Source organism: Rhinatrema bivittatum, chromosome 8 (assembly GCF_901001135.1).
Source record: "Rhinatrema bivittatum chromosome 8, aRhiBiv1.1, whole genome shotgun sequence".
Classification (NCBI taxonomy): Eukaryota; Metazoa; Chordata; class Amphibia; order Gymnophiona; family Rhinatrematidae; genus Rhinatrema; species Rhinatrema bivittatum.
Genome location: NC_042622.1, coordinates 115241295 through 115253648, shown reverse-complemented (window position 1 = coordinate 115253648; position 12354 = coordinate 115241295). Strand labels below are relative to the sequence as shown.

At 42.1% G+C, this 12354-nt stretch overlaps 1 protein-coding gene across 3 annotated transcripts in view; it reads right to left on the bottom strand.

Annotated features, from left to right (window-relative positions):
* Positions 1-6947, bottom strand: part of DENND1A (DENN domain containing 1A) — a 1620172-nt gene extending 1613225 nt beyond the window's left edge. For 2 of the 3 annotated variants that reach the window (XM_029611167.1, XM_029611164.1), the window contains exon 1: positions 6711-6947. In XM_029611167.1, coding sequence (XP_029467027.1) covers positions 6711-6727 — 17 coding nt within the window. In that variant the 5' untranslated portion in view covers positions 6728-6947. The remainder of the gene's footprint in view (positions 1-6710) is intronic. The other variant, XM_029611165.1, reaches the window with a different exon arrangement.
* Positions 6948-12354: the final 5407 nt, after the last annotated feature.

Below are 12354 nucleotides of genomic sequence, written 5' to 3'. Positions count from 1 at the left end.
ACAAGAACCTGGCAATTACAAAAACACTAAGACAATCTCATGCTACTGATGCAATTAATAGCAGTGGCTATTCCCTAAGTAAAATTGATTAATAGCAGTTAATGGTCTCCTCCAAGAACGTATCCAAACCTTTTTTGAACCCAGTTACACTAACTGCACTAACCACATCCTCTGGCAACAAATTCCAGAGCTTTATTATGCGTTGAGTGAAAAAGAATTTTCTCCGATTAGTCTGAAATGTGTTATTTGCTAACTTCATGGAATGCCCCCTAGTCCTTCTATTATCCGAAAGTATAAATAACCGATTCACATCTACTCGTTCAAGACCTCTCATGATCTTAAAGTCCTCTATCATATCCACCCTCAGCTGTCTCTTCTCCAAGCTGAACAGCCCTAACCTCTTCAGCCTTTCCTCGTAGGGGAGCTGTCTGGTGTCCCTGGGGCATTAACTGTTCCCACCTCCTCCTCTTCCAGGACTTGGATTCCAAGCTCCTCATAAAGGAATCTAGATCCTCTCCTAACAGTAATTTTCACTTAAAAAGGAGTTTGCTAAGCCCAACTTTTCAACTATAGGAGGTGCCTGGCCATTACACCTGTCGTGGCCTGCTTGGCTGAGATCCTGATAAGATCACAGAGGGCATCAGACACATACGCTGCTAAGGACTCTGCTTGTGCCATCTCTTGGTTAATGGTACCTTCCACCTGCCCTGCGGGCAGCTAGCTTCCTTTTCTTTCCTGGAGGAGGGGTGGCCTTGGGGAGCTTGCCTTTAGGGCCACCCAAGCCCACAGACTTCCTCTTCATCTCTTTGTACTCTTAATGCATAAAGCTTACAAAGTCAGCTGAAAACTCTCTCTTCTCCCTCTCTGAGGACTCCTCCTCCTCCAACGCTACGGGAGAGTGAGAGGGAGAGGGGGCCTGGCCAGTGGCCATCTCAGATTCGGCAGCAGGCACCTTGAGGCTGGGAATGGGAAAGGAACTCTATGGATTTCTCCTACTGTCCCCTGTTGGACCTCCCAATGCCGCACCGTCACAGTTTCAATAGAACGAGCCTGCTACCATCAAGACTCTCCGCATCCCAGGCATTTCCTGCCTCCCTCCATCCTACCTGCAGCACAGGGCTTTTGGAGACCGGGTGGGGTTCTGCGGTCTTAAGCTCCAAGCCTGCTCATCGCCACCGCTTCTGTTTCTCCTCTCGTTTCTCAGGAAATGCAAGGCCACCAGCCTAATCGCCTGTAGGGAGAAGGAAAAGCAACCCTAGGAGGGCCATCATCCTGTGGAGGCATTTCCCAACCCAGCCCAGATGCTTCCCCGGGGAAAGCAACCTCAGGGAGGCTGTCGCTCCAGCCTAATTCCTCCTACCGAATCAGCTCCACTACCATCTGCTGGAGGCAGAGCACAACTGACACCTTCCCTGCCGAACCAGCCTATATAGGGAATGCCTCACGGGAGAGGTCTAGAACTCTGCCTCCATCTGCTTGTAGGGGGACATACCCCATGGTAAAGACTGATCTGGCAGACAAAGAGGAATGGCAGATGAAACTGAATGTAAATAAATGCAAAGTGATGCATATAAGGAAAAATAATCCTAACTACAGTCACACAATGTTGGGTTCCACATTAGGAATAACCAGCCAGCAAAAGAACCTCAGAGTCACTGTGGATAATACATTGAAATCCTCAGCGTGGCGTGTAGTAACAGTTGAAAAAACAACTTGAATATTAGACATGCTTAAGAAGGGAATAGAGAATAAATCTAAGGACATCATAATGATTCTGTATGAGTCCATGGAATTTCCCACATCCATATTTGCTCATTCAGCTTTACAATGAGACCGGCCGTAGCCCAATGAGAACACAACACTAAGCTAATAGAATTCAAAAGACATGAGATAAACACAGAAGATCCCTACTGGCTACAGGACGGAAATTTTATAAAATAGAGTAACCTGTATTAACTTTAGGTATAACATTTTTACATGTGGGTAACCTGCAGACAGCATCAGTTACTACCCTTAAACAACTTGGTGGGCAGATTGAATGGACCATTTGGGTCTTTATCTGTTATCATTTACTACATTACTATGCAATTAACTGAACATTGAGTATTGCAGGTCATGCCAAAAGAATCGGCCTATATCAGGGTTGGAGTTTGTTACTAAGTGTTTTTTGATGGATATTATTAGTTATATACCACTCTCGGATCACCTTGAGTTTGTCTATAGTTTTAAAATGAAACAAAATCTTTCTTGAAACTTTAGTTTCTCTACAGGGTAAATGATTGAGTTGACTTCTGATACCCAGTTTTATTTCGGTATATTAGAGTGTACTATGTGCCTCGCTAATATTCCTCCTACAAACAAATTGAGAGCTATCTCTGAGGTCGGGTACATCTATTCTGGATCCTGGCTACTCTTCTGGCTAGAAGCCTAAATGTGCTAAGGTATCGTGGGAAGACATATGAGGATATACTCATCTTTAATCGCAGACCGTGCTTTCCCAATTCTATTATAACTCATAGCAACGAGTATATCCTCATATGCCTTCCCACAAAGTACAAGTCATCTTCAGAGAGAGAGATGAACTTTTAGTTGCTAAAACAGTTTTCAAATTTTATCTGCATACAAAAATTACTTTAAAAACCTTATAAAATTTGAGGATAAGAAGTCAAGAAGTGTTATGGTATTACATCAACATGGAACAGCTCCCCTATGAGGAAAGATTAAAGAGGTTAGGACTTTTCAGCTGGAGAAGAGACGGCTGAGGGGGGATATGATAGAGGTGTTTAAAATCATGAGAGGTCTAGAACGGGTAGATGTGAATCGGTTATTTACTCTTTCGGATAGTAGAAAGACTACGGGGCACTCCATGAAATTAGCATGGGGCACATTTAAAACTAAATCGGAGAAAGTTCTTTTTTACTCAACGCACAATTAAACTCTGGAATTTGTTGCCAGAGGATGTGGTTAATGCAGTTAGTATAGCTGTGTTTAAAAAAGGATTGGATAAGTTCTTGGAGGAGAAGTCCATTACCTGCTAATAAGTTCACTTAGAGAATAGCCACTGCCTTTAGCAATGGTAACATGGAATAGACTTAGTTTTTGGGTACTTGCCAGGTTCTTATGGCCTGGATTGGCCACTGTTGGAAACAGGATGCTAGGCTTGATGGACCCTTGGTCTGACCCAGTATGGCATTTTCTTATGTTCTTATTTAAGGTTGTAGCCTGAAAAGTGGCCAGGAACCCAGAATAGAAGTACCGGACATCAAAGACAAGATTGTGATAGCTTCTGTATATGGTTTGTGTATCCATGGTGTGCACCACGCTTTGAGTATTTTGTGCAGCTCTGGTCACCCTGTCTCAGAAAGATATAGCAGAAATAGAAAAGGTACACAGAAATCAAACAAAAATGATAAAGGGTATGGAACACCTCCTTAATGAAGCTCATTTTAGGGTTCTTCAGCTTGAATAAGCGATGACTGAGAGGGGATAGAAAATCATAAGTGTTGTAGAACAAGCAAAAGGGGGAACTGTGATTTAACCTTTCAAATAGTATTAGAACTAGGAGTTACCTTATAAAACTGGTAGTAAATTTAAAACAAAATGTTAAGAAAGTATGTTTTCAGTCAACGCATAATTTGTGAAATTTGTTGCCAGAGGATGAGGTCAAGGCCAGTAGTTCGGCTGGTTTCAAAAAAAAGATTTAGACAAGTTGCTAGAGCCAGGTAAGATTGGGGAATGCAATCTCTTACTGCTGAGAGTCAACAATAGTGAATGGATTTCATTACATGTTTCTTCCAAATAACACTGATTGACACTGTCAAAAAGACAGGATGGTGGCCTTAATGGACAAATGTCCTTCATTTTTTGTGAAAATGCATAAAAGTGCAGTATTTTGAATCAGTACTACTCAATTAATGTAAGAAAACTGTCTTGCAAGTTTTTCCAACTTTTATGCTCTACTTTTTCCTGCCCTTAAAATCTAGACTTCATATAGTTTTTAAAAATCTTAAATCTTTGCTGTTGAAAACATCATTTTACATTACCAGTTGAACAATTACACAAATGTCTTACTTTGTAAAGGACTTTAAATGATATAAAAAAAATCAAAAGTGGGAACCTATGACAGTTCTTTCTAGGTCCCACCTGTTTTGCAGGACGCATTGTAAACATGAAATCAAACATATATATTATTACAATCTGTTGCCTCATTATCAATGACTAAATTACTAAGGCAAGGTTCTGCTATTCATGAGGGGTAGTATTCAAATACGTCACTGAAATGAAGTATTTCCTTATATAGAATACTATGCCTATCAAGATTTTTCTTCAGGTTGCATTCTGTCTCCCATAAGTTCTATTATAGTCTAATATACAATTCCTTTTTAATTTCTACAAGCTTAGTTAATATCACCAGAATTTTTACATTTATATTTTTTGATATTAAACACTGCATTTCAGTTAGTCCATTCTACAATTATATTTATTTATTTATTTAGAATTTTTTTATATACTGACAACCGTTTGCACATCGTATCGGTTTACAAGTAACTTAAAACTTTCCGGCAATGCCTTTACAGGGAACAATAACTATGTATACAAGAACTTACAACTAATACAGAAATGGAGTAACAATTTACAGGTTCGATGGCAATTTACAACGGCAATTTACAATTTCCAAGGTACAGTGGCATGTAGTCAATAAACTGAGTAGATAGCAGGGTAGATGATGGAAAGTTACGGGATGTATGAAGAAAAACATTAGGGTAGTAAAAATAGGTTTCAAAAAAGGGTTGTTAATAGGAGGGGGGAGAGTAAGGTGGAATAAGCAGCAAATCGAAGTATTTGCACGGAGGGGAGTAGCAGCGGATTGTACAAGGTTCTTCAAGGAAAAGTACTAGCTCAGGGAGTCATCCGGACGGGGGTTAATGAGTGATGGGTATGCCTATAAGAACAGCCAAGTTTTTAGTTTTGTTTTTTTTAATTTGGGTGTAGAGGTTTCGGTGCGTAAGTCTGGGGGCATGGAGTTCCATAGGGTCAGTCCGGCCAGGGAAAAGGCTCTGTTCATTTTGGAGGTAAGTTTAGTAGATTTGATGGAGGGGGTCCGGAGTGTTCCTTGGAGGGCAGAGCGAGTTGGTCTAGCAGAGGTACGAAGAAGCAGAGGAGGGTTGATCCAGTGGGTATTTTCATTGTTAATGCTTTTGTGTATGATGGAGAGAACCTTAAACAGGATTCGGGATTGTATTGGTAGCCAGTGGAGCTCGATAAGAGTTGGAGTGATATGGTCAGGTTTTCTGGAGTTAGTAAGGATATGTGCTGAGGCATTCTGTAAGAGTTGTAATGGTTTGGTATATGTGACGGGGAGGCCAAGGAGGAGTGCATTACAGTAGTCTATTTTGGAGAAAATAATAGACTGTAATACTGTGCGAAAGTCAGTGAAGTAAAGAAGGGGTCTGAGTTTTTTTTTATAGTTTGTAATTTGAAATAGCAGTCGCTTAGGATAGATTTAATGAATGGTTTGAAAGAGAGCTGGTTGTCGATAAGGACACCCAGGCTGCGGTTGTGGACGGGGAATGACGTGGTAGCGTAAGCGGGGGGAATGGAAGGTGGAGAATGTTTGGTGGAGATAATGAGGAGTTCAGTTTTTGGGGGGTTGAGAGCGAGGTGCATGTCAATGAGTAGTTGGTTGATAGAGGTCAGGTATGATTCCCAGTTTTGAAGGGCGGTTTGGAGGGAGTCGGTAAAGGGGAATAGAATTTGGATGTCGTCTGCGTAGATAAAATGTTTAAAGCCAAGATTGGTGAGGAGCAGCATGTAAATGTTAAATAGGGTGGAAGAGAGAGAGGAGCCCTGGGGAACACCTCGGTCAAGGCTAATTGGGTCGGATTCATTATTGTCAGAGGAGACTATGTAGAGATGATGTGTGTCTGGGTGAGTGAAATAATTTAACTATACAAATACGATTTGTAGTGTGTCTGGGTGAGTGAAATAATTTAACTATACAAATACGATTTGTATAGTTAAATTATTTCACTCACCCAGACACACTACAGTTTAAGCACAAAAAATATTGCAAAAGTACTTGTATGCTAGCCTTTCAAATTAAAGATGTCAGTAATACCTTGAACCTAACGCAGTGAACTCTGCCCCTCGAAAACTCATGCCTCAATAAATTGGTTAGTCTGCAAAGTCTACCTGCTTGTTATTTTTGCTACACCAAACTAACACGGCTACCCCTCTGAAGAGTTAACATCTGGGATGTAAACGCTAAGTTATGAGGATTTCATGGTTCTGTCAAAAAATATATATTTTGACATTATTTCCTAAAGTCTAAACAGAAAAGCAGTTACAACGGGCATCTCTACAAAAACAGTCCAATCCCTTTCAAACATACAGAGCTCAAATAACATTTCCTAAACTGGGACAACTAGTAATCATTCTATAGTATATTTAGCCTCTACATATCCCATCATAGGGTTTTAAAACGCAAATAAGCCATTTGCAGGCACATACCCGAAAGGTCTCAGAACATGCAGTTTTAAAGAAAAATAAATGTTCAATTTATTTATCTCAGTGGTATATGCTCAGTGCAGACACTGTCTCTAACTGCAACAAGTCGAATTCAATGGATACTGAGGCCTGTAGTGTGAGCCTGCTACATTTCGCTAAAGACTTCCCCAAAAACAAGAATAAGGAAATAATAAGAAGCTTACTTTATCCTGGAACCCATTGTCACCCGTAAGGTCTGCCCAAATTCCTCCTCCAGCACCAGCCCCGCTGCCACTTCTCAAGGCTTATTTTGCCTTCCCCCCACCTCTTCCCTGTTTCAGTCAGTCTCCAGAAACACCATGGTCACCAGTCAGCACAGGACGGCCGAGCATCCTGGAAGTCGTAGTTCCTCTCCGCCCCACCAGCCGCCGGCGTGTAGAGCGCGAAAGGAGAGGGGAAGGACTACGTTTCCCAGCAGAGAAGCGCGGCGAGCCGCGCTCCGCCCTTTCCAGGCTTTCCCGAAGCGAGAAGGGGGAGGGGAGGAGGCGGGGCGGGACGGAGAGTTCACGCGCTTTCGGTGTAGAAACATTCCCTTGGTGCAGTGCGTGGTTGATGGCTGTATGGGGCTGTTTTGGAGTTCTTTTTTGGGTCCCCGTGCCATGGGAGTAAATGGCAAGTGATTCGGGCTTATTTTGCTTGGTTATTGTTTTATATCAAAGCGGAGTGGGGAAGGCGTGTTGTCCTAAAATCATTTTAAACAAGGGAAGCCTCCAGCAGCAGTGGAATAGAGGCCGGAAGTTGAGCTGATAAACAGAAATATTTTTCTCCCCCTAATCGGGCAGCGCATCTTGCTAAATGAGGAGTATGGACATTAGCTTCCGCAGGAAAAGTTGCCAGCCAAAAAAGCAAGCAGGAGAATTAAAATTTACTCCTGTTGTATGTCATTGAAGGAGATTTCACCTACATAAACAGGCCAATACTGAGGGAGAAAGAAACTCTTCCTCGTTAATCAAGAAAAATTACAATCCCAGTTTTTCCAACACAAAGTTGTAACATCAATTATATGTAACCAGGGGATCATTGTGAAAGCTTTGAAAACCTATTTTTGGAACATGTGATGCAAGTAAGAGCACCGTAAAGTTCTAATAATCAAACCGGACCTGCAGAAATCAGATTTTTTTTTTTCCTTTTTAACAGATGAAAACTATGCGGTTTCAACAACTTAGGTATCACAGAACTATGGCTAATGAACTGCAAAAAGACTTTCAAGGCTATGTTGAAAACGGGTTTTTTCAGGCTAACATTTGAGTAAGCGCCAAGTTGTAGCAATTTTGTTATTTCTTTTATTATGTCTTTTATTGTGCTTTTTGAATTATGTATGTTTTATTGTCCACTGCTTAGGTATTGATGGTATACAAATTTAATTAATTAATCTTTGGATAATTGTTATACAGAGGCACTAAAATCTACCACATCCTGCAAAGCTCTATTTATTTGATTTGATTTATATTTCGCTTTTCAGCCACTTCAAAGTAGATTACATTCAGGTACTAAGCCCTCTGGGAATAGGGAAATACAGTACCTGAATGTAATCTGCTTTGAAGTGGCTGAAAAGCAGAATATTCATCAAATAAAATAAAGCTGTGCAGGATGTGGTGCCTTTCAGTGCCTCTGTGTAACAATTATCCAAATATGGAATGCATAAATTGTTGAAACCGCATAGTTCTCATCTGTCAAAAAGTAAAAAATATGATTTCTGCAGGACTAATTTGGCTACTAGATCTCTGTACTGCTCTTACTTCCATCACATGTCCCAAAAGCAGCTTTTCAAAGCTGATCAGGCCTCCTGGTTTGATGTGCAGCATTTAACAATCAACCTTCTAGTAGACAGAGCCTTCCATAAGGGAAAAAATCATGTGTATGTACTGTGATCATTGGAATTCTCTTTTTTTTTCCTAATTATTTACATTCCCTATCTTGCACAATAATTGTGAAACTGAATGACTCCCAAGATAGCAATGATTCTCCTGTTACAGTCACTAGCCTCTCCAACAGATCTGATTTTAGGAAGATCCATAGTGAAATTCATGAGACATAAGAACTGCCAAGCTGCATCAAGCCAATGGTACATCTAGCCCATCACCCAGTAGCCCCAATAGATCAAAACCTAATCTCAATTTGTGTATATTTGTTCTATGAACTGCCATATGTTGAACTTGTTTCAAGGAAGGTGTTATAAAAGTATAACATAAAAAACTGAGTTAATAGTGTTCATTGTAAATATCTGATTTGCTAAGAGGAAGAAACTAATTTATAATATCAATAACAAACTATAGAATAATCCCAGAAGGACATAAGTGGTCATCCAAATAAAAATCTACTGGAATGTCCCTTCACTTATGTAGGCAGATCAAGACTACTTGATTCACCTAAACTTCTCATTTGTGCTTAAGTATTGTGATGCCACAGATCTTATTTGATTAGAGCCAGTTCTTCCATTAGACAAACTAGGCAGTTCCCTAGGGTGCCAACATTTAGGGGAACAGCAGAAACATCCAGGCACCACCTACCCACTTTTAAGACATAGCACCACAAGAGCGAAAGTTATGAATGCTGGGTAGATTTTGGGGGGGGGGGGGGGGTGCAGAGATAGAGGAAGCTGGGTAGGTGGGGAAGTTATGAAGAGAGGATGGTAGGCAGGTGAGGATGGGCTGGATAGAGAGAGGTTTCTGATCAGTTAGGATGTGGAATGAGAGGATGCTGGCCTCTGCAAAAGGAGGCAAAGATTGGAGTGATGCTATTGTGCTGAGGAGAAAGGAAAATGCTAGGGGTTAGAAGAAGACAGGTGCTGGACAGGGAGATAGAGAAACATAGAACCTAGAAACATAGGACGGTAGAAAAAGACCAAAAGGCCCATCCAGTTTGACTAGCAAGCTCCCATAGTTATCACTTTCCCATACTTATCTGTTACTCATACCGCCAAGGTCAGGGCTCTTGTTGCTTACTGTTTGAGTCCAATTTCCTCCCCCCACACCATAGAAGCAGAGAGCAATGTTGGAGTTGCATCAAAAGTGATCAGGCTTATTGGTTGAGGGTAGAAACCGCCATATCAAGCAAGTTACCTTCTTGCTTATTTGTTTTCCCAGACTGTACAGGTCAATATCCTTGTTGGTTGTTGTCTGATCCTCTTTTCCACATTTTCTGTTGAAGCAGAGAGCAATGTTGGAATTACATTAACCGTATGAAGGTTTATTGGATAAGGGTAGTGACCATCATTCCAGCAAGCTACTCCCATGTCTCTTTCCATTCATTCCCATCCTCTAGCCTTTAGAGATCCACAGTGTTTATCCCTTGCCCCTTTGAAATCGTTCACAGTTTTATTCTTCATCATTTCCTCTGAAAGGGCATTCCAAGCATCCACCACCCTCTCCGTGAAGAAATATTTACTGACATTGGTCCCTCCCTCCTCCCTGGAGTTTCAAATCATGACCCCCTAGTTCTACTGAATTCTTTCCAATGGAAAAGGTTTGCTGTTGACCATGGATCATTAAAACCTTTCAGGTATCTGAAGGTCTGTATCATATCACCCCCTGCTCCTCTTCTCCTCCAGGGTATACATATTCAGGTTCTTCAACCTCTCCTCATAAGTCATTTGATGGAGACCACCCACCATTTTGGTCACCCTTCTCTGGACCGCCTCCATCCTGTCTCTGTCCCTTTTGAGATATGGTCTCCAGAAATGAACACTGTATGCCAGGTGAGACCTTACCAAGGACCTGTACAAGGGGATTTCTTACTAGATATTCCTATATGCAGCCCAGCATTCTTCTGGCTTTAGCTATCGCCCTGTCACATTGCTTTGCCGAATTCAGGTCATTAGACATTATCACCCCAAGGTCTCTCTCCTGCTCCATGTACATCAGCCCTTCAATCCCCGACACATACAGTTCTTTCGGATTAACACACCCCAGATGCATGACTCTGCACTTATTGGCATTGAATCCCAGCTGCCATATCTTTGACCAGTCTTCTATATTCCTTAAATCCCGTCTCATTCTCTCTACTATTTCCAACACTGAACAGAACCAATCCCTGTGGCACTCCACTTAACACCATACTCTCTTCGGAGTAGGTTCCATTTACCATCACACGTTGTCTTCTATCCGTCAACCAGTTTGTAATCCACACCACCACCTTGGCGCTCACTCCCAAGCTTCTCATTTTGTTTATGAGTTTTCTATGTGGGACCGTATCAAAAGCTTTACTAAAATCCAAGTAAATCACATTGAGCACTCTTCCCTGATCCAGTTCTCTAGACACCCAATCAAACAAATCAGTCAGATTCGTCTGACAGGACCTTCCCCTGGTGAATCCATGCTGCCTCTGATCGAGCAACCCACTGGATTGTAGATAGTTCACTATCCTTACCTTCAGCAGAGTCTCCATTAATTTTCCTACCACCGAGGTGAGGCTAACTGGCCTGTAGTTTCCAGCCTCCTCTCTGCTCCCACTTATGTGAAGCGGGACCACCACCGCTCTTCTCCAATCACTCGGCACCACTCCCTTTTCCAGGGATCTATTGAACAGGTCACACAGTGGCCCCGCCAGCACATCTCAGCTCATTCAGTATTCTGGGATGAACCTTATCAGGCCCCATGGCTTTGTCCACTTTCAGTTTTCCTAGCTCTTCCCATACATTCTCTTCCATAAATGGAGTTTTGTCTACTCCACCTCCTTCCACAGTTTTGTTAACTAGCGATGGTCCTTCTCCAAGGTCTTCCTTAGTGAATATTTCTGCCATTTCTTCGTCTCTCGCCACACATTGATCCTTTTCACCTTTCAATTTCACTATACCACTTAGGACCTTTCTCTGATGTATCTGAAAAATATTTTGTCACCTCACTTTACCTCCCTGGCAATCCTTTCCTCCGCCTGACTTTTTGCTTTCTTGATTACTTTTTTCGTCTCCCTCAATTTCGCCAGATAATCCTCCCTGTGTTCCACTTTTTGGGATCCTTTACATTTCTTGAACGCTGCTTCTTTTGCTTTTATTACATCAGCCACCTCCTTTGTGAACCAGATCGGTTTCTTATTTCTCTTACTTTTGTTTACTTTTCTAACATATAGATTTGTTGCTTTTGTAATTGCTCCTTTTAGTTTGGCCCACTGTTCTTCCATCTCTCCCATTTTCTCCCAGTCTTCAAGTTCCACCTCCAGGAATTTTCCCATTTCGGCAAAGTCTGTATTTTTTAACTGCAAAACGATGCTGGGTACTGTGGATAGGGGACAAAAGGAAGGGAATGTAGGATTTGGCAGAAAGTGAGGGGGTATTGAGAGGTGGATATAGTGCTGGAGTTTCCCCCAAAAGACAGTCTGTAAGTGAGAGAGCACAATATTGAAGGTTTGCCCAGGTTGCCTAATACCCTTGTGCCAGCCCTGTATTTGATCTATGATCTTTTCCCTTCCTCCCTCCCTCCCTCTTCTGCTAAGGTCTCTTGGCATCCCAAGCATTCTTTAAAGCTGTCACTGTTGTGATTTCTACTACTTTCACTGGACGTCTGTTCAAGTGTCCACCACTCAATGATAGGCCGTGAACCTGGAGGGTGAAGCAAGGAGATGTTGGAGCATAGTAGTACTCACAGTATGGCAGCGATGATAGCTTCCTTCGGTAGTCGAGTGAAGAGAAGGACCCGTGGTCCGAGGTGCAGGATACACAGAGCAGGATAGGCCCTCGAGGAGTGAGTACTAGGAGCATCGAGGGTACCTGGAATAAAGCAGACAAGACCCCTGAGGGGCGGATGTCCTGAAGGTTAGGCTGAATAACCCCAGAGGGCGAATAGAAGCGAGGGGCCCCCGAGGAGCGGGTAC